The sequence below is a fragment of the Thunnus thynnus genome, chromosome 4 (genome assembly GCF_963924715.1).
Source record: "Thunnus thynnus chromosome 4, fThuThy2.1, whole genome shotgun sequence".
Lineage (NCBI taxonomy): Eukaryota > Metazoa > Chordata > Actinopteri > Scombriformes > Scombridae > Thunnus > Thunnus thynnus.
The window spans coordinates 14,455,610-14,478,308 of NC_089520.1; the positions used below are offsets into that span (position 1 = coordinate 14,455,610).

Here is a 22,699-nt window from a genome sequence, read left to right on the forward strand (position 1 = left end):
TCTTGATATAATTATTTTCTGATAGAAGTGAATCTCTGAAATGCAGAGTAGGCAGTCTTAAGCCAGCAGGGTCAGTTTTTAGCTTGAAGTGCAGTTCAGTTTAGAGCGGTGAATTTAATTTTACAATAACATCATGATTGAAGGTAGCCAGCGACATTACCTACATCTCCAAACTCAGAAGCAAGTGAATATCAGATCCTGTAGAGTGATGTCTTACAGGGTCAGCGCTTGCACAGTACATTAGTGGGACATCATTGTTTGGCATTTAATTTCAGGGCTTTTTTTTGTGAAATCCCACTCTGGATTAAGGCAAAGAGCATTTTAACAGCAAATCCTGTGCACTGCAAAAATCTAATCATTGTTCCTCCTGTGCCCTTGCAGCTCCACATCACAGCAGCAAATGGCTACGTGCAGGCTGCAGAGCTGCTGCTGGAGGGGGGAGCTCGCATGGACTTGAGAGATTCAGATGGATGGCAGCCTCTTCACGCTGCAGCCTGCTGGGGTCAGGTAAGGTAAACACAACAGATATATATATATAAAGCATATAAAGATTTCTGACGGCATTAACGTAATTTGCTGCCGCTGTTGTTTCAGATGCATATGGCAGAGCTGTTGGTTTCTCATGGAGCCAGTCTCAATGCCAAGACTTTCCTCGAGGAGACTCCCATTGGTATATTTACACCTCAACACTCTTATAAATATAAAGCCCCCAATGGGGGGGTTAAGAAAACAAATGTCTCATCTCAGCAGGGTCTCATTTCCATCTTATTCACTTGTTTTACATTGCAGGTTTTCCCACTTAAAACTGATTTAGTCAAAACCTTTTCTTCTAGCTATTTTTACCACCGGTTGCATCAGCTTTTACATTTTAATTGACAAATTGTGAAATGTCAACAAGTTACAACAGCTTAACAGTCAGTATGAGAGATTAGTAGCATCACTAAGAATAGTAATCTAGACACATTAATTTTATAATCCTGTCTTTTTTCTTTTATTTGAAAGAATATCAAAGCACGTTTCATTCGAAGGGCATATACTGACATAAACTGTCCTTCATCCTGTCCTTCCTTTTAAGACCTGTGTGAGGATGAGGAGTTCAGAGCCATCCTGCTGGACCTGAAACACAAACATGACATTATCATGAAGTCACAGCTCAAACACAAGACCTCACTGTGCAGGCGAACGTCCAGTGCAGGCAGCCGTGGGTAAGTGCTGACATCTGCTGGTGTTACTGCTGCTACCACAGATGGTATTTGTTGTTGTTTATTTCTATATTCTGAAGAGACATGAGAGTTGACCACTTCAGCCTCTCTTAATCTTCTGACATGTAACATTAAAAGAGCTGCTGTAGAGTTGTTGTGATTAAGCATTGAAAATACTTTATTTATATTTGCTTTATCTCACCGGGAACTCCTGTGTCCACAGAAAAGTGGTGCGGCGAGCCAGCCTCTCAGACAGACACAACTTGTGTCGTAAAGAGTATGAGACGGAGGCCATCGTGTGGAGGGGAGGGAGGGAGGAGGAGGTGGAGAAAGAGAAGGAGTCCGATCAGGAGAATAACCAGGTGGTTAATGTGAGTCTTCAGATTGTCGTGTTTTATTTATGTTTGTTGTTTAGAATTAGGTAGAACTACATGACATTTTTACAGTGTTGCCTTTCAGCACAGCTATAAAGGTGTTTAATAGCAGAAACATAATCCAATCTAAATGTCAGATTTCGTTGTAGGTTTGTCAAAATTCAATTGATTTAAGTGAGCAAAAGTCACCTGATGTTTAAACAGCCACATATGAAGAAACCCACAATGGAAAAAAGCTGCAATACAATCCTCAACAAACAGAGTCAATACAAAAGAATGCAACATAGACACATTTTAGTAGTAAAAAGTTCTACACTTTTTTCTCTACTGGAAAATGCTGACTGCAACATGTTGAGGCACCTTATCTACAGATTATCAAAAGGCATTTAGGGAAATGTAGCAAATCACTAACTGAAATGGAGGTAATTTGAGGCAGGTTGTGAAAGTAAGTTAGGTTTAAGTAGCAAATAGATTGGCTTTACATCTCATTTTATTTGAGCTTAATAGTTTGGGCACCAGATCAAAGATATTTGATCCACCATGTACTGAGTCTGGCCTTCATGTATTTAATCATCTAAAAGAGGGATTAAAGTAATCCGTATTGATGTCTTGCAGGTCAGGCCAGTCGTTGCTGTGGAGCTGCCAGACAAGCCCAAGCTGCCCACCATCCTCAAAGATGGCAACAACAAACAGAACGGCCTCATCTCCACGTCGACGTCGACACCACCGCAACCGCCCTCCAACGGTAACACGTCATTGTCTGATAAGGGCGGCGTCATCACCACTCAGCCCACCCAGGACGAAGCCTGGCCGAGAGAGCGTGCTCAGACTCTGTCGGAGTTGAAGAAACAGAGGGCCGCTGCCAAATTGTTGAATCACCCCTTGTTTAACGGTCACCTAGGTAACGGGTCCACAGACTCCTTCACTGATGCCAAAAGCAACTCAGAAGACCCCCGAATGCCGCTGGTGTCCTCCAACGGCAACGCAGTTTACTATACACCAGCCAGTGGCGACCCGCCCCTCCTCAAACTGAAACAGCCAATAGAGGAAGAGCAGCCGAAGACGCGGACCTGCTGCTGCGTGTCATAGCCCAGTAGTCGTGTGACTGTTGATGGAACAGGAGTGTTTGTGCATAGAAGAAGGAAGCAAGGAACGTGCAGTTGGAGGGACTTTGAAACTTCTTCCACAGAAGATGGCCGGCCTAAAGACGGTCTAGAAACTTTTCCTTGACTTCTGCTCAAATTGGAGACACTTTCCCCAAATGCAGGCATGTTTTCAGTGCAGCAAAGAAGAAGAAAGGAACTGAACTGTGCCACTTTGTTCCCCCAGAGATCACTCGGATTAAAATTCCTTTTCATATATGGAGTCTCTCTACAAGACATAACAAATGGTTAGAAACAAGAAGCAGTTTCTCTGGCTCTGTGCACCTTTTAAGAATCAAAGTGTGGACAGTTTTTTTTTTCTAAACTTTTCACCTGGAAAAATCAGAATTCAAAATTTTGAATTTGGAAAGTAGATAAGATCTCAAGGTACTGCATGTTCTGCCCTCATAGACGGATATGGAAAAGAGCATTTTATTTTATCCTACAAATGGATGGTTCTCATGTAATCAAACATTTTCTTCAGGACAAAATCGCACTGTCAAAACACATTGTTTTGCTTTTTTCACCATGTCATTTTTTAAATGTCCAGGAAGGCCATCGTAGAGCGGTCAAGATGTTTTGTATTACATCGTGTTGTACTGCAACATATCAGAAACAGCAAAACGTAGCAAAAAAGAGGTCTCTGAAATCTCTTCTGAAGTATGCTTCATTCATTCATTGAAATGCTGCCTGCATACGTAAAGGGAAGGAATGCCATAAAACAGTGTTAAAATATTCAGGAAGTGTACTTCTACAATGAAAGATAACAGGAGGGGGTATAGTGCTGCACTAGTGTTTGAAACTATCTTCTGTCAACTATACTCCACCTCACCGTCCTTTCATGTCAAACCTAAACTGACAGGTCACGCTCTGTTTTATGCATAATCCACTTTGTGCTCGCTCGTATAGATAATTTAAGCAAATGTTGAAAATAACTGTACATTTCTTTATTTATGAAATTAATGTAATATGTAAAAAAAAAACAAAAAAACCCCAAAAAAACATGGTTCCTAAAGTTGAGTGTATTTATTTTTTGGATGGTGTGTGGAGAGTGTGAATGCAATATAAGATGAGCTGGTGAATCCTCCAGCAAAGCACCTTCTGATGTGGAAATTCAAATGTTCAGCTGATAAAGTGAAGCGAAGGGTTACTGTCTGCTTTATGTACACATTATTAAAAACTCAAACAAGCCATCCTATTGGGATGGATTACAGAATTGATTGTGTCACTACAAATAACAATGTTATTTGTTAATGTTTGGGTTTTTCCTCTGGTGGCCATTGTGTGGCTTTATCTTCTCCCCATCACTTTACTTGTCTCATTAACAGAAATTGTAAATGTTATGTAATGAATTACTGTAAGTATAGTATGAGTTTTCTGAAGATACATGTGGACTTGATGCTTGCCTCTTGTTTCTTTTAAAACATTAATCCACACATGGATTTGATATGTAACAAGCCCACATGATTATGTCAGGTGTCCTTTAATGCATTGTGGGTTCAAAATATAAACTTGCCAGCCCTAAAACAAGTACTAGAAGTTGGTGTGTTTTTTTTTTAACCCAATAAAAGGAACAGTTAGACATTTTTAGAAATGTAGTTATTTGTTGTTTTTCTGAGTGTTGGACAAGAAGATCAATACCACTCATGTCTGCACTGTAAATATAAGTAACACAGGAGCCAGTTAGCTTAGCTTAGCATTTGAGCTACGCTTACTGGCTTGCAAATTGTTGTTTTGTTACACTTTGTTACAGAGTGAGAGTGGTATCGATTGTCTCATCTAACTCTTGGCAAGAAAGCGAATATTTCCCTCCTTTTTCTCCTCATGAGTGCCAAAGAGTCTTCCATAATTAAAAAAACCTATGGAGAAAAAAACAAAATCTATGCTTCTGATGGCCAACCCCTTTTAACGTGATTACCCTCAATGCCACTACCACTTTATTCCCCACAGCATCAACTGTACAGTGTCAAATATATGTACAGATGAGTTTTGTAAATATGTTTGTATTAGTAGCCCTTTATCTGTTCCCATGAACTGCATTTACAAGTCTGTGTTGTTACTTGTGACATAATGCTCTTAAAGGAACATGACTGAGGAACATTTAGGAAAACACAATTACCCACATTGGTGAACAGTGTTTGCAGACCTTTGGTCATCAAAGGAAGGGGGTGGGGGGGCGGACTGTGAGTCTATGTAGACCCCCCTCCTCAGTAGTCCAGCTCTATAATCTGTCTGGAAAGTCCAGTGCATCTGGGTGTCATTGTCACACTTAATGTTTTCTCCCTGCTGTTTAGTGACCAGTGTCTGCAGTTGTTTTTTTGTTTTTTTTCTTTTTTCTCTCTCTTTGCAAAGGTCAGTTTTTAATGTTGTGCTCTGATAGGAAGCAGTTTGTTTTTTAACCCCATTTGAGGAAGTACAAATTAAGTCAGTCAAAGAAATTTCTATTTCCCCTATTTTTTGGTTCCTTCTTTTTTTTCCCCTTCATGAATGTCGCAGGCAGTGACATCATCTTATAGTGAGTTAAAATTAGCTGAAGTCACTCCTGGTTACCCTTGCTCTGGTTGCTGCCGTCAGTTCAATTCAAATTTTCAGTTCTGCTTCCTTATTAATGAAATGTAATCAAACTACAATTGTAATTTTGAACTTGTCAGTATTAGCCAGAAAGGGACTGTCACCTGTTGAAAAGTAACCTGTCCTCTCATGGTTTACAGATCAAGGCTCATGTTTGACAGCCAGCCTTGTTGTCTAGAAGGATAAGATTATAAAGAAGAAAAACTACTGATTTTGTAATTACTGGAATATATTGATGGTTGCATTAACATTGTTTTGAATAAATTGTATATTTTGAGAATTTTACATGGTCTCCTCTCAATGAGTAATGCTCCTTTTGTGTTTGCAGTGAAAAAAAGATTTTTGGATTTCTCATATTTTTAATTAAAACATGTCCTGTAGGCCTACGAAGGTTAAATTTATCTAATTATTTGAACTAAATAAAGTATGCAAAGTGTATTTTGGTCAAAACAGTCGATGCATCACTTGCATGTTGAAAAAAAACTACTCTTAATGTCTTTTGTTTTGCATATTTCAAGCTTTCTATATTTTAGTACATGTGCACCATTATTTTTTTCTAAATGTATCCAGACACTTTGCTGCTGAAGTCTGATAAATACACTTTATTTAGTTCACATTTGCATGCTGTATGAAGGTTACGAGCCATTTATTTCACCCCGAGATGTCTGCTCTCTCTGTCCTTTCTGTACAGCTCTCTGTTCTGACACAGGCAGAAGCTGGACTGTCCTTCGCCGCACAGCTGTCAGGGTCTTGGCCCAGCTTCAACAGCTTCCTTCAATGATTTTCTGTTGTTTTCTCCCTCTTTCTCAACTTCCTCTCATTCACTGGCTCTGGGGTCAGCGGGGTCAGTATTTCTACTAGCTGCACCCAGCAGCTATTGCTCAGGCACATAGCAGTTGGGTTAGAAAGAAGATAGTGAAGGAAATGTGATAGAATATGTCTGGTAATAGTATATTTAAAGTTTGTGAAAGTTTGTTTGAAGCCAGTTTGGGATTCCTGTCATGTAGTATACTATACTTTCTCTAGTGCTTGTTCAATCAGTCTCTGTTTTGTTGCTGTTGATTTTAAGGGAGTAACCTACTGGCATAGATAAAGTCATCTTGTTCATAGAGAAAGTTATCAGTATTTACATAACATCAGCATCTACTGGATAATATGTGAGTTCAGGGACTTGTAAGACAAACTAGCAGTGCAAACACACACTAATTTGTCAAACATGTATGTCAGGTTACAGTGCTCGATGTGTCTTGAGCAAATATTAGAAGAAATCAGCCTTTCATCCTGAGCTCCCTCTGGGCACAGTCAGTATGTCCAAAACATATATACAGAGAGGAGGACAATGGCTTTACTATTGTGCCTGAGCAATTCTGAGTCCAGGCCAGCTGGCTCCGATCCCAGTCCTTCAGTCCTCTTCAGTGGAGGGCGAAGTGGATCGGTGCCAGAAAGAGAATACAGACACTGACCTCTCTGCTGGATACATACATGGAGGGAAGCTGAAGGAAGGTGCTGAGGAATCGTCGTTAGTGCGGAGGATAAATTAAGAAAATGAGTCAATGCCAGGAGTTGCTTAGACACTGACCACCTTATGAAAAAAATGGGTGGAAAAAAAAAAAAAAAAAAAAGGACAAGTCATTGATAGAGGATAAAAGGCATGCAAATGAAGGGCAAAGAGCAGGCCTGAAGGATTCACTGAGGAGGAAAGTGGGCCTTCGCTTGGGAAGAGGCCACAGCTATTGCCCATCCTGCCAGTTTGTTAGAAGATGGATAGAAGAGCTGCACAGAAAAAGAAGGAATGGATGGCTCAGTGGGTCAGAACGTCTTTCCCGTTCCCAGGATCTGCTGGGTTTAACAGGGCTTCAGTGTCTTATTAGGCCTGAATTTAAGATGTCTGAGTAGAGCGAGTCAATGTCTGTCCGTCTGACCGGTGATAAAAGCGTATCGACTGACGGATTTACACTCAGATCGAAGCTAGTCACTCACTCTCAGATGTGAGACAGTATTTCAGTTCAACACTTGACACTAGGGCTGGGTGATACTGTTAATCATTGAGGCAATATTAAGAATATTTTCTTTACATTGATATACTGTATAGACATTTGAAGATGTCACTTTAGACTTTGGAGACTTGTGATGGACATTTTTCACCATTTTCTGATATTTTATAGTCCAAATGATTTCTCAATGAATCGAGGAAATAATAGTCAAGTTAATGAACAATGAAAATAACAGTAACTGGCAGCCTTTCTTTATACTACAGTTTAGGTAATAGAGCTGCATTAATTAATTATTCAATCGAAAGAAAATGAATCTTATTATTATTAAACTATTTTATAATCTATTAATTGTTTGGCATTTTTGACTCACTCAGTGATGTGCCGTCAAAACTGTTGGGAAATGATTTATTGGTAATATGGCGAAACAGAGATTCAAAAATAATTTTGAATTACAGGAATATTAGTCATAAAATGTGACTTTTTTTCATCAGTCTGATGTATTTATTACTAAGTGATTATGAAAATAATCAGGAAAAAGGCTGACCACGTCAAACCATTCAGAGCGTTTAAGTGGAAGTTACATCAACTGAGTGCACAGGGCTGATTTGTCACTTTATGAAGCAAGGAACACACTGTGCTGATATAGTATTGTTTAAAGAGGGACACGATCTATGGAAAGTGGACAAAATACTCAAAAACACTTTTACAGTCACAACTAAAATGTGCCTGTATAATTAACTACAGCTCTGAATAGATTGTATAATTCAAGCATGTTTTGTATTTGAAATGAAGCGACACGTGTTACTCTGAGTTTAAAACAGCAGAATCATCCTGAGGCTGAATAAACTGCTCATACCCCCCAAACAAGAAACCACCTAATTACAGTAGCATGCAGCTAAATATAGTTCAAAATGAGAGTGTAGGTTACAAACAGTAGCATAACCGTTGCTTCAACAGCATTTCAGTGACTACATTTTAATGTGAAGCAGGTACACATTGAAATATAGTCACTGAAATACTGTTGAAACAACGATAATCTAGAAAATGTGCATTTTTGGACCAAATTTAGCCCAGTTTAACCTGGATGTCTGAGCATCTTCTGACTTGAAAATCACTCAATCAATACTGCACAGAGGCCTGTCTGAAACTTAACACCCATGTGACCTTCATTAGTGTATAAGGATATGAATTCTGAGCTACAGGCACAGTTACCTTTGCCATTTCATTCTCTATGCGGGACCTCATGTACTGTCTTCAGCTGTTATCCTTTCACACGGATAAAGAACAGGGGTGTACTTCTTTACAGCACATTACCACTAAGATATGGAAATGTCACTTTTTATCACAGTTGGTGCTTTCCCCTATGGACTCAGTAATGTTTAGTTCTCACAAATAAAAAGCTATTTCACCCAACAACGGATAGCACTTAATTTAGTTACATTTTCTATTTTAAATTAGCCCACATGCCGATCTTGTGGCTTTGCTGAGCAGAGGTCAGAACCTCTGTTATTGCAATGACTGTAGACTGTTTTTCATGGCTTCCTGCCAACATCCACCCTCTTCTTTATCTCAACTCCCACTCACTTTCATTCCTTTCAATCTCTCTCATAGCTTTTTACCCAGTATATGTATGCATGTTCCTTCCTGCAAGGTGTTTGTAAGAAAAAAAAAAGGTGTAAATGTCACAGGAAAGACATACACTTTTACATTCAAAGATCATGTTTATCATGTGACACACACGCGGATCGACATTCTTTGATATATCACACTGAACTATTTTAGGAACTATGCTACAGTTTCCTCACATTAAGCTAAATGTTAGATTTCTAATCTCGTGCTTTCTTACCACTTCCTTTTAAAGCTATGGTCTTGTTAAAAAATTCTATCTGGTTTTGCATAGGCATGCAAATTTACATGAGAAACACGAAAGAAGAGACAAGCAAGGTAGAAAATGCTGTTGGTTTAATCTAAGGAACAGATGGAAACTGCTTAAACTTAACTCAGCTACAATCCAGCATGTTAACGGTTACAGTTGACAGTTTGATATCGTCTCTATTTTTTCTTTCTTTGGGTTGAAACAGCCTTATCTCCCCTTAACATAACATCCCAAAATAGATAAGAGTCAACTTTTAAAAATTCGCATATTCTGTATTTGAATTTCCAAAGAAAATGTGATTGGATATAAAATTTATGTTACAATGGTGCAGAATTGTATTGATATTGTCTAACTACATTCTATATTGTTGAATTTAATATTTTAATTACCTTGTTAATATCTTTGTCATACTTTCAGCGGTGTCCTCATGCTCATACATCTATTACGGAGTGTTTTTTTCCCCCGGTCTGTTCATGACATGATTCAATCTAGTTGAATTACTTTTATTATTTTGCGCCTTATGTTGCGCCTTATAACATTGACTTACTTCCTTGTCAGCATGTCATAACTGCAGAAATCAACATGCACTCTAACCCACCTGGTTAAATAAAGTTAATCAATAAATTCAGAGAGAGTCCATAATGAGTCAGCTGATATCTAGAGTGATATTCAAGAGCTGCTCTTGTTCTCAGTTGTGCTGAATTGGAGGATGTTCTTAGAGAAAACATGCAGGAAAATAACAGACAGACCAAATTTGTGCTTGACTTTACACATTTTAACAAGTGAGTCAGCAGCACTGGACCTTTAGAATAATATGAATGTACAGTGTGGATTTTAATCACACGACTTAGTAACAAACACCCCAGAGACAGACGTTTCTTAATATAGCTCAGTGGTTTTCAAACTCACATCAAGAACCCCTAAACTGGCACAAATTAGACCACAGACCCCCATTTGATAAGATTTTGTCTCAGGGTCCCCCATCTGATAAGATTTTTGCTTTTAGATATTTTATTACTGAAAGTGCATGAAACCTGTGGCCAGAACAGTAATACATTCTGTCATTGTGTTACTTAATGGATAGAATTACAGTGAACATAAATTATTCCCCTTTTTGCTGGGGACCCCCTTGAACCCCCTCAAAGACCCCACTTTGAGAACCACTGGTCTACGCTGTAAGTGGGCAGACAACAGTGAAGAGTGTGAAACTTCTAGTCTATGAAATAATAGTGAAATTAAAATATTCACCATTTTTTTCTGGGGACTCCCTAGAAGTCCGTCAAGGACCCCTGGGGATCCCCAAAACCGATTTTGAGAACCACTGATACACCTAACTCAATTATGACAGTTTACACGGTTACACCTTTAAATACCCCCTCCCTCCACTCCACGCGCTACTATCTGCGATTGCGCGCGCGTCAGCTCTCATTGGCTGTTTGAGATAATCGGTCAACAAGAGCAGGAGGGACACAGAAGGCGCAGGACAGCATGTTTACAGCCACTTACAGTCATAATTAGCTCTAAACGATTGACTCGCCTTGTTTGATTTTGTGTCGGATCCACGAAGCTCGTTTCGGGGTCGTCGACGACAATGTTTCTGCGTGGTGCGGCTCGGCGGTCTGCAGCGGCTCTGGATCAAGCTTTAAAGTCACCGGGCGCATTTCTACTGCAAGTCAAAGCAAACAGACTGACAGACGTCACTTTGACATTACGCAAGGGCCACACTTTACAGAGATACCGGTTTCTCCATGTGAATTCAACGCTTGCGCACCTGGGGAAGCAACAACCGGGCCCGGTGCAGACCTGGGACCCGTCCTCTGGTTTCATAATCACGGACTGGAGGAACTTGGACCGAGCGGCGAATCTCTCCAGAAGTCTGCAAAGTGAAGGCGCTCATGCAGATATCATCAGGCTGGCGCTCATTCATGCAAACAGGCGCCACAGTAACGTTTCGTTCACAGGTAACTGGAGGGTTTTTAGTCCACGCTGCTCCACCGGGACCATGACACAGAGCAGAGCTTCATCCACGGACGCGAAGAAGCGCGACGACGCCGCAGAGGAACAGACGGCTGACAGCAACAACAAAAGGGTAAATTAAGCTATTCAACTCAAGTGTTTGTCTAACCTCAGCGAGCAGTTAATGCGAGAGTCCACACAGCGGGCCGTGTTCAACTGGTGGTGAACACACAGTCTGGGTCTCTGTCCCGGTGGCGCCAGGAGATAACTGAAAACCATGAAATATGCAAGAAGCTTCTAGCCTGCCTGCCTGCCTGCCTGCCTGCCTGCCTGCCTGCCTGCCTGCCTGCCTGCCTGCCTGCCTGCCTGCCTGGCCATCTACAGCAGCTGCCATCATGTAGGCAGGCAGGCAGGCAGGCTTGTTATATAACACGGCGTGACGCGCACAGCTATGCGGGCTGCCTGCATTGTCAGTAGACCATGCATTATTGAGCTGCTTCTCACAAGTTGAACGTGAATCAGCAGAGGTGTCATTTACTGAGCCGAGAAAGCACATGTTGACTCTGACACTCTCATTGCTACACTGACAACAGGCTCACAGGCACCTGACTCTGATCACTCAAACACACACACACACACATAGAGTCATACTGAGAATGAGTCATTTCATCCAAATCCACCTGATTTAAATAGTATGTAAATTCAGTTTAACGCTTTCTCCTGTGGTCTTCTCAATGACGTGTTCACACCAGCGGTGTAAAAGAGCAGTGTATCAAATTGTTGGTGAATTATGAAAAAGATCTCCAGACATGTTTTGAGATTTATAAAAATACTCTGCTTGGCTGATATGGGATTTCCACAGTATAGTTTAGTGAACTTGGTTCCTCATTTATAACTCCAGATACTATGAGTATTTTTCATTTCAAAAGTTGAACTGCTGGCTGGAAAACAAGATGTCTCAGACTTCACTGAAAAGTCTATTTTCAGCGGATGTGCACTGGAGGCTTCAAGTTTCCACATCACACGTGTTTAAGTTGCATACTGGATCACGATTGGCTCCAAATTAGATGCGATTTCACGAATCATGCTCGTAGATACACGCCTTTTAAACTCAGGTTTTTTTGATGAGCACAGACAAACTTTCCTGCATCTGCAGATTAATTTGAAAACAGCTTTTTCAGTGTCAAACTCTTCATTTTGCACAGTGAAGATCAAACATCAAAGTCAGATGACAATAAGAAAAGCACACATTTGATTGGAGGGGGCCTTTAAATGAGTTGGTGTTAGAATGCACTATAAACACTACTGCATTGGTGTATTTCTGTAATTTCCTTAGGTTTGTGTAAGATATGAAGCTTATGAAGTATTTTCTTAGACAAATAAAAACCTGACCTAGATTAATGTTTGGTCAAAAACCCTAAACCAAATATAAAAAAGAAGGTATTTGCTTGCATAAAGTGAACATTGTATTTTGAGGTAGACTGGAAAATCAGCGTATTGCAGATGTATCAGGGGTTTGTATATGTTTGCCGATATGTTTACGGCTGCAAATACCATTCCTCTCAAGATTGATTTATCTACCGATTCTTTTCTCGATAAACAATTTTTTGTATGTTTTGTAAAATGTCACAAAATTATGAAAAATGTCCATCTCAAGTTCCCAGAGCCCATGATTAGCCTTCAAAATATTTTGTTTTTACAAACCATAGCCCAAAACTCAAAGATAATCAGTTCATTATCACAGAGGGCTGTGAAAACCAGAAATATTCACATTTGGGAAGCATGAGCCAGTTCTCTTTAAAATGTCCTGCTCAGCACATATTAGTCACAATTCCTTAGCAAAAACACACTTGAGGGATCATCATCATTATCTAAAGTGTTTATGCACATTGTTATGTGTTATTGTTTTTTGTAAATCTCAAGTATAAACCACTTTGACAGGACAGGGTCCACCACATAACCACTTCCACTCTGTGTGTGTGCCTGTGAGTGTGTCTTTGTCTGTGTATGCGTGCTACTGTGACTTTGCATGTCTGCATGTGTTTTCATGCCACTGAAAAGCTGTTATCAGACACAGCAGTCCCACTGTTCCCCTTCTATACACCCCCCATAGCACAACTCACATGACCCTCCTATGCTGCTGGCTGCCTTTGGTTTTAGCTTGGCCTGACTCGACTCTGAAAAGCAAAGGCCAGTTCCCTCGCCCGCTACGGCCTTTCTATTGTCCATTGTTGACAAGCCAGTGAATACGTCACCAAGCTGTGGCTTCAACCAGGAGGCTCGGGCCAAAATTTTAGCAAGACAAATTGCAGATACGAGAACAAATCAGCTTGTTCTTCTCTTGTTTTTTTTCTTCTTCTCCTCCTTCTTCATTGTTTCTGCCTTCTTGATTAATTGCCTGACTCAGGCCCACAAAGGAAGACAGTCTGAAGTGAGCAGAAAAGGTGTAAAAGGGTATGAATGAAAGTTACTGTATGTAAGACATGTTGCCTGCTGTCCATTCACTGCCTTGTGCAACATCTGCCTTTATAAAAGTCTTTTTTCCCCCCCAGAAACAGACAGATTAGTTGAATGCATCCATCATATCTATTCATATCTATTATGTATTGGATTTTCTGGTCTGCTCATTTCAGTGATATTAACAGGGATGGTATGCTCATGCACACATTTCCCATCAGCTGACATTTTGTCCTCACTGTTCAAGCTGACCTTGACTTGATAGGCTACTGTAATAATACATTTCCCATTAAAAGGTGCTATATGTACTAATAGCCCCAGCCTGTCCTGTCTTGTAATTCCACTTTGTGCCTCAATAGGCGATAGTGAGTCACTGTAGTGTCCAGTCTGTCCTCAGTCTAACGTGAGAGGAAAAAGCACTGCCCTGAGCAACTGGCAGGAATGGTGGAGATTTGGAGCCTGGCTAAAAGCTTTTATTATCATTATTATTATGTCACTTTATAAAGTTTAAATACTTTTTCAGGTGAGAAAGTAACATTTAGATTCCCAATATGTGGTCAGTTAATCTGATTAATGCTCCTGAGATGATTGTCCAGTCCACGTCCGTCGTCACACCGGGGAGAACATGGTTCCATGAACTGATCTGTGCAGCTCTTTGGTAATTTACTGCTGGCTCTAATGTCTCCGTATCATTTTGATATCTTGACGACGCCATAGTACAGATTCACTGTGAACAGTTGGCTTCTTCATTCTCTCATGTTAGTGAGGACAGACTGGATGCTACAGTGACACACTATCACCTCGAAGTACAAAGTGGTATTACGGGACAGGATGGGCCAAGGCTATTGTTACATGTAGCACCTTTAAAGAGGTCAAAGTAGGCCATATTTGTTTTTGCTGAGTAAGTTGTCTCAGTTCTGTAGATACTATGTTAATATTTTGTCTAAAATTAGAGTCACTGGCCTGAGCTACTTCCTGTTTTCTCAGAGGATTGTGTTTCATCTTGGCAAAAGAGATATTTAAATAACTTGACTTAAATAGAACCACTGGACACAATGCCCCCTGTCAGCTTTTTACTGTCCCATTTCACTTTAACAACTTTAATCATAAAGAAAAAAAGGTTGAAAATGGGCAATAATGCTGAAATTGTAATTATTTTCGCCCAGTATACTTAATAATAATTGAAACCCTTAATTAACCCAAAAGGGCTCCGTAAAAGATATTTGGCTATAATATCATTACTCCAGCAGGGTGATCAGGTTAAACGGGTGGTCTTCTTTCTAGACAGACCGGTCTGTGATAGAGGTGTCATATGTGCACCCTGCAACAGTCAGAGTTTCTAACTACAGGGCTGGTTCTGGGTTTGAAACCTCAGTTTTTTCTGAGCACCAACTGATTTGTGTCTTCAAAAACTTTGAAGTACAGAATTTCAGCTCCAAATGTTTGGTCTGCTTCCTGCTCTTGTTTTCTCAGCTTTCAGCCAGATGTTTCCTGATTGAAGTAATACTTATGATTCCACAATGAGTTACACAGGTTGGACAATTCTATGTGATTCAGTATTGATTTATTCTTAAACTCCCGTTGTCTTGATCTAATATTCTTTAATATACTAATTATGACCCTAAATTCTCAAAAGGAGTGCACTACCAGATATTATTTGAAATGAGAGGTTTTGTATCCGTATGCTGTCAGTATGGGTGGAGCTCATAGTTTTGGAAAGTGTAGACTGTGTGTAAAACTGGCAGTTTCACATTCGATTCACGTTTACCAAACACAATCTCACAACACTGACTAAATGAGTACTGAGAAACTAGTATTGTAATGCATCAAAATAATTTCCAAAGAATTTGATTTTGAGTGAGGGATATGATGGAAAATGTTGTCATATGACAATGACCGTAGAAGGGCTGCAACTAACGATTATTTTCATCATCAATTAATCTGCCGATTATTTCCCTGATTAAAACAATTAATCCTTTGGTTTGTAAAACATCAGAAAACAGTGAAAAATGACTGTCTATGATTACAGAGTCAAAAGTGACGTCTTCAGATGTCTGGCTCTGTCCGACCAACAGTCCAAAACCAGAAGATATTCAGTTTACCATCATGTGTGGCGCAGAAAGCATGACATCATCACATTTGAGGAGCTGAAACCAGCTAATTTTTGGCATTTTTGTTTAAAAACTATGACTGAAACGGTTAATTGAATTTTCTGTCGACAAACTAATTGATTAAGTGACCAATCATTGCAGCTCTAGACTATAAAACACGACAAATCCTTGTTTTGTCAATTCAGTATCGAGCACATTCAGCCCTCAGTTTAATTTTACCCAAGATTAAAGTGTGTGCTCTTACAATTCAAAAGCTGTTGAAGGGTCAGTGTTTCTTCAGCCCTGTAGCCCTAATTGTGATCTTGACTCTTGATCTTTTTTAACAATATTTTGTAGACTATAATACCTGTACAGCTTCTGATGGTTAGTTATAAAACAGATCCCTTGAAGCTTGAGGGAGCCAGAGTGAGAATTAAGTTAATTTGCATGCTGTACTGTAAACAGACTGTAGGTTTACTCTCTGCTTTCCTAGCTGCTCTGCGAGTCACATGTCCACACCATCAATACTGTTGCAGCTCTGTCTTCTGCTGTGGTGGTCTTATTGTTGATGTTGTTGTTGTTATGTGTTGTAGTTCACTAATCTGTTTTGTTGCCAGCACACACTGGAGTGACCTGCCTGCTCCGTGCTACATGTCAGACAGCTGAATTGTGTCTGGGGCTTGTTCATCTAGGAGAGTGGTGTGTCTGGAGGTCACAGACACAGTAATGTGTGTTTGTGTGCTTATGAGAGGCTCTTTGTGCGTGTGTGTGTGTGTGTGTTTGCAAGACAGCGTGACTGTTGAGTGAGTGTGTGTATGTATGTGTGTGTGTGAGAAAGGGTGAGTGATAACATGTGTGTGCCAAAGAATTACCTAAACTACACAGCAGCAGTCTATACTTAAATCAGCTGACTCGGCTGCACTATGAATAGAGGAAGCACATAAAGAGGTTCAGGCTTTGTTTGACCCACTTCGATGACCTCAAGTTTAAAATAAATTACTATGATGGTTATGACAACACATGCATTTCTCTGTCTGACCTGAAAATAAAAAAGGATGCTTGTTGTAGCTCAGTTTGAACAAAATGCCTTAAACATGCACATTTGCTGATTCAGGGAATCTGCAGAGCAATTTAGGTTTTTATTTTGACATATTTTGTAATGAGATTTTATTTTAGCACTCTGAGCGGTTCAGTGAGTCAGTAATACCCTGCAAAGGCAAACAGCAGTAACCCATTTGACATTTTTAAAAGGACAAAGTTCATGACAAGAATTTTTACTTACGTAAAGGTCTGTAAATGCTATTAATTACTGTAAGACATCCACCCACAAGTCTTTCATTAATAAACATTGTCAACTCACATCAAGTGGACATAAGAAAAGCAAAATAATTGGTTGGTTCTAGAGCTACAACAATTAGTCAATTAGTTGCCAACTATTAAATTAATCGCCAACTATATTGATAATCGATTAATTGTTTTTGTCTTCTTTGTTAATGCTAAAATTCTGATTCCAGCTTCTAAAAATGTGACTTTTTTTCTGGTTTCTTTTGTCCTCTATGATAGTAAACTGAATATCTTTGGGTTGTGGACAAAACAAGGCATTTGAGGATGTCATCCTTGGACTTTGGGAAACAATGATCGACATTTTTCACCATTTTCTGACATTTTATAGACCAAACAACTAATTGAATAATCCAGGAAATAATAGATTAATAGATAAAGAAAATAATTATTAGTTGTAGCCCTGCCTTGTGTGTTTAAATCCAAAATATGGTCAAGAACTGTGGCCTCAGTTAAATCAGTTGGAGCAGGAGTGAAGTCTCCATCTTGCAGCTTATCAGTTTTGTAGTTTGTCTCAGCCCCTGGAATACTAATGTGAAGTGTCATGATTTTGTATGCTGAGTGGAAACTATCCCCGCAAATTTAATCCATTTCCTCTTTGCCATTCATATCCTCTGTCTCCCCCCCCCCCTCCATCAATCTAAAGGTCTGTCTTCTTACAGACACGCTCTCTACCTCTGCTTCCTGTAGCACCAGGAATTGATTCTCGATTCATCCTCCCATTTCATTTCACCCTGCTCACTCCCTCCTTTTTTTTTTTTTTCTCCCTCTCTCTTTGTCCAGGACGAGCAGAATTTAAAGGAGGCCTCTACCACCGCTTCCTCATCAACTGTGAAGGCCTCAGGGGAGCCCGAGCCAGAGGGAGGAAAGCTCAACAAGACCCAACAGCTAAAAAAAGTCTTTAAGGAGTATGGGGCTGTGGGAGTTTCCTTTCACATCGGGATGTCCCTCATGTCCCTGGGAATGTTCTACCTCCTTGTATCTAGGTAACAAAATATTATTGTGTATTTCTACACAGCCTTTTTCAAAAATGTGATCAATAACCAATTGAAATCGGTCCATAAATCCAAGAAATATGCTGCTTCAGGAACTAAATCACCTCATACTGCATCTTTAAAGAAGAAAAACTCCCTGTAATGCCTAATGCTGTTGATTTCTGGTTGAATTCTAGTGTTTTTCTGATTCCTGTTAAGTGTTAAAACATAGATGATGTGCTGAGAATCAAAGATTAAGATGATATACTGATGCTTTAGAAGTTTTATGGAAAAATGATTTGTATAAGAGGAGGAGAGATGCATTTCTCTATTGAGCATAAAAATCCATATAGATCTATAGACCTACAAATCACCTCGATGCAACATATTCTAAAATCCTCCCTAAGTATTTTAAAAGTATTTTGGGAAAGTAGATAAAGCAGGCTGAAGGGACACTACATAAAAGACCACAACACACCCAACATATTAGACAGTTAGAAAATAACTCTGAAATGCATCAAACATCACTTACTGACATTATCTAGCAGTGTGTAAGAGCGTCCGAGGGTAAAATTTCCCTTAAACCTGAGATGGTTCACAGGAAATTACTGACCCGTGGGCTGCTTTCACTACACAGAGGAACGCAAAATGTCTGGTGCAAATTGGTAGCAAATGAGACATGTTTATACAAGAGAAAGCAAAGTACAGGCTCTTGAAAATTTCCACCTAGTCAGCCACACTAATATATAGATATATATATGTATGTGTGTGTGTATATACACACACACACACTTCTGCTAGCTGAATCAGACACAGATACTAAAATTGTATTGAGCTCATGAATAAAACCAAGTTCATCCTCTCATCAAGTGTTTTAGTGTTTGAACTTTACAACAAGACATACAGAATGTAAAATCTGTGACACTATATTCATCTATTTTTTTGCATTTTGTAACCTGTTTTGGTGGTGACAGACCAAAAACTAAAGCGGTACAGTTTTGGCAAGACTATCCAGTCCAGATCATTTTCAGGCCCTTGTCTGTCTGTCAGGCAATATGCCAGGAGTTTGAATACCAGAGAGTTGGCAGAGATTATCTGACAGCTTGGAGATTTCCTCATATAGCCGATAATGACCCTTGAACTGAAAGCTGACTCTGTAGCCAGCTACCATTGAGCATTATCACTGCGCGGCCACAGAGCCCAGGCATGTGACCCGCTAATGCGGTGCTGTGTGCTGGGTAAACAGTTGTTGGGGTGCAGGTGGATGCTCATATTTAGCTGACTAAAGTTTGCTCAGTGCAACAGAGCTGTTAATTTGAGAGAGAGAGAGAGAGAGATGCTGTATTGATTGAAGCAGCTCTAAGCCTTGTGTTGACACATTCTTCTATTTATTTCCCTGATGAAAATGCCACAAGTGTATAAAACCGACAATAGTCTGTCTCATAAAGGCGGTGATACATGTAGGCTGTTAGACCCTTCATAACCTTTGATTTGGGATGCTTCTGATGGTAATGTCATCAGTTTAAAGTGGGCCAAACAGCTGTGAAATGAACTATTATGAAACATTTGTTATTGAACACAGCTCCCTCTGGTGGAGTTAAATGCAAATTGCATTTCTAACCGGTTTCTTTCTGTCATTTGTCTCTCCAGTGGGATCGATATGGCGGCCCTGCTGTGCAAAGTGGGCTTCAGCGAGGACATTGTTCAGTCTAAAATGGCAGCAGGGACCAGCACGTTCGTCTTGGCGTACGCCATCCATAAACTCTTCGCTCCGGTTCGCATCAGCATCACTCTTGTGTCTGTGCCTCTCATCGTTCGCTACTTCAGGAAGACTGGACTCTTTAAACCGCCGACACCTGCACCCTGATGACCCCTCTCTACTCCTCTGCTGCCTCATTAAGCAACAAACATCCTGACTGTTAATGATTGTAATTAAAATGCCTGTATATATCCTTTACTCATTTGCATTCAACTAGAAACCTCTCCTCTCAGTTGTGAATTCAGGTGAAACATCTCTGATCTTGCACCTACATGAGTTCCAGTTGTAACAATCAAATGTGTTGAATTGTTTTACTGTAGGATAAAAAAAAAAGAAGTGTGACAGCTCTCTAAACACAAGTGTATTTGGGGTCATATCTTAATACATGTGCATTCCAAAAACCTGAATTAAAGGCTGGAAAAGCTCAAATATTTATTTACAATCAGAGGTATGATCAGGGATTTTAAGTTTGAGTCCTAAGCTATTTTAGTAAGCAGGTTTGTCTCAATGCTGTGAAGGTTTCCCATGGGGACGAGTGGAAAAAGCTGAGATCTCCACTGTTCCCTATAAGCTGACTAGGCTATATTCTGGTGTTGTGTGAATCAGCAGAATAATTCAGGTTGTCTCTGTCTCCTACCTCTCTCCTTTTCTCTCTCTTTACTTGACTTATTCTCTTTCACACTCTCTCTTTATTTTCTTCTGTTTTGCCTCTACCAATTTCTCTTCCCAGTGTCTCTCCTGGTATCTATTTTCTTCTACCCTCTTCTTGCTCTTCCTCTCCTCCCCTTTTTTCTCCTTTCTTTCCTCCTTCCTCTCCTATAATTTTCCAAATGTCACTGCCCAAGCTGTAATTGCTTGTACATTAATCTTTGAGTGAAGCTGATTGTAGTTTATTGCAAAGCTTTGGATGAAGAATATTGGTCAGAGTTTGTTTTGTGTTTTTTTTCCTGATTGAATGGAACTGTATTTAACTATTAAAAAGGGGCATTCTCTTTTATATTTGGTGTGTTTTTGTTACAAAATACCTCTCATACAATAAGTCAGTTAGATTACTTTTGATCACATTTGCTGTTGTAATTGATATATATTTTTTTATAACAATGGATCAAATGACTGTGTGAAAGGGGTTGCTCGTAGTGACAAAGCTGCTGAGAATTATCACCCGACTCTGCACTTCCCCTCAGCTCTACAGAGCATTTTAGTAGCTTTCAGCTCATTGTTTTGGTTTTATGGAGCGCAACTGTTTTAATTCAGTCTCACTGCTCTCATCAGTGTTGTTTCCACTCACAGCAAGCAGCTGTTTTCAACATAAAAAGCTCTGATAAACTCACTCTACACTACCTGCTCAGCTCTAGCCAGCAGACAATGTCAGCAACTAGCAGGTGAACAAAGTGGAGCATTTAGTAGCTAAAGAGCCAGATATTTCTCTCGGACGTTGGGAGACCAAAAAAGAGCTACAAGAAGAATCAAATGAACATGAACATGACTCAAAATGAATACTAATGTTGCTCCAGATCTGGGAGATGTGTAAAAAATGGCAACATGTTTGCCATATCAACTTAAAAAAGGTAATTTTGCCCCACTTAGGAGAAGCAAACTGGTATTTGAAGCTTTCAGATGTTTTGAAGTAGTTATTCATTGGATAATTGTTTTTTCTCAATACAGAAGATCTACTAGGACCAGTTTCCTTCTATTTGGACAATGCAGATTTCACAAGAACACATTTTTATCCAGGATCAAGGCTACTTTGTACTCTCTTTTGTGCAGGAGGTCCCAGAACACTGAGAGAAAAGTAAAGATAACATCCAATGTACATTTTCCAGGTTTTTTAACTTGAGTTATCAAATTATTGCCTTACTTTTAAAAAAGGATGGAAAGGTCTGCAAAAAGGCTGTTTGAAATGTCACCTGGTTGCACTTCCTGTTTTTATCCACACTGGGGAGCTCCTGAACTACAAATGCAGTGCTGTTTTTTTTCCTCCATGCCTCTGGTACAACACAAATTCTCATCACTCATGAGATTGAATGCCTTTGTATTCTAACGTCTGTAAGATAGATACTGGCATTACATCACAAGAAGCGGTATCACTCCTCATACATCCCACAGTTTATTGTGTAAAAATAATTTGTAAACTTCTCAAGTGTTGTTGGATATGACGGATCAGATAATGTTACAGTGCAAATTCTGTGACATTACTCAAAACATGAAACAAAGGAATCGAATTCTTTGTCACAGACACACGATAACTGGATGATACTTTGACTTGAAACACTTCCCAGAAAAATAAACATTTGAGGCTTGAATACTGTGCTGTTGTGATATTTTCTATTATATGTTTCCTAATGGGTTGGGTCATCGAACACTGACCAGTTTTACTCTTCATAACAATTCATTATTCCAGGCTGTATTTTATCACAGCAGGTCTGGTGCCATCTCTTTTCTCCTGTCCTCCCTCTCTCCTTCGTTGAAGGTTTGATAGGTCAGCCTGCACAGTGAGCAAGCCTCAGCTGGTGTGGTGTCCCTGAAGATCTACAGTATATTGAATGGTAGTTGCCTTGAACAAGACCTGATCTCCTCTCTCTGTCTCGGTTTGTGTGTGTGTGTTTCTTGGCTCGGTAAATAATTCAGCCAGGAGAGATGTATAAGGAGAACTAAGAGTCCATGTTGGTCTGTGCCAGATATCAACTCCGGTTTTCAGTACTGTGACACAAACTGATAAAAAACGATCTCACAAACACAGTCTCTCTCTCACACTCACACACACACATACACACACACACAGGAAGAGGCAGAAGCCTGGGCCTCATTAGTCATGATGAGGACAGGGAGCTGCCATCGCCTCTCCATCCCCTGCATGTCGCCCATGGCTAGGAACAAATTGGTGACAGCGCTCCCAGCCACTCTGTTGGGCTACCTGCGATGCACTGGGCTCTGTCAGGCTCCTCTCCTTCCTCACCGCTGTG

General features: G+C 40.0%; 2 protein-coding genes and 1 long non-coding RNA gene across 5 annotated transcripts in view; 2 read left to right on the top strand and 1 right to left on the bottom strand.

Moving 5' to 3' along the window:
• The window catches only part of ppp1r16b (protein phosphatase 1, regulatory subunit 16B), an 89,615-nt gene extending 85,087 nt beyond the window's left edge, over positions 1–4,528 (top strand). For both annotated transcript variants that reach the window (XM_067586840.1, XM_067586841.1), the window contains exons 7-11: positions 382–507; positions 595–670; positions 1,076–1,205; positions 1,426–1,573; positions 2,192–4,528. In XM_067586840.1, the coding sequence (XP_067442941.1) occupies positions 382–507; positions 595–670; positions 1,076–1,205; positions 1,426–1,573; positions 2,192–2,665 (954 nt within the window). In that variant the 3' untranslated portion in view covers positions 2,666–4,528. The remainder of the gene's footprint in view (positions 1–381; positions 508–594; positions 671–1,075; positions 1,206–1,425; positions 1,574–2,191) is intronic.
• Positions 970–22,699, bottom strand: part of LOC137181267 (uncharacterized) — a 60,946-nt gene continuing 39,216 nt past the window's right edge. The window contains exon 3 of the long non-coding RNA XR_010928139.1: positions 970–1,116. This is a non-coding gene — a long non-coding RNA (uncharacterized lncRNA). The remainder of the gene's footprint in view (positions 1,117–22,699) is intronic.
• On the top strand, positions 10,580–20,733 carry fam210b (family with sequence similarity 210 member B). Of its 2 annotated transcripts, XM_067586837.1 has the most exons (4): positions 10,580–11,042; positions 11,121–11,248; positions 17,787–17,989; positions 19,628–20,733. In XM_067586837.1, exons 1-4 carry the CDS (start codon positions 10,751–10,753, stop codon positions 19,842–19,844), a joined length of 840 nt encoding a protein of 279 aa, XP_067442938.1. In that variant the 5' UTR covers positions 10,580–10,750; the 3' UTR covers positions 19,845–20,733. The 2 variants fall into 2 exon arrangements, with proteins under 2 accessions (XP_067442938.1, XP_067442937.1); XM_067586836.1 differs by having other exon boundaries at positions 10,581–11,248.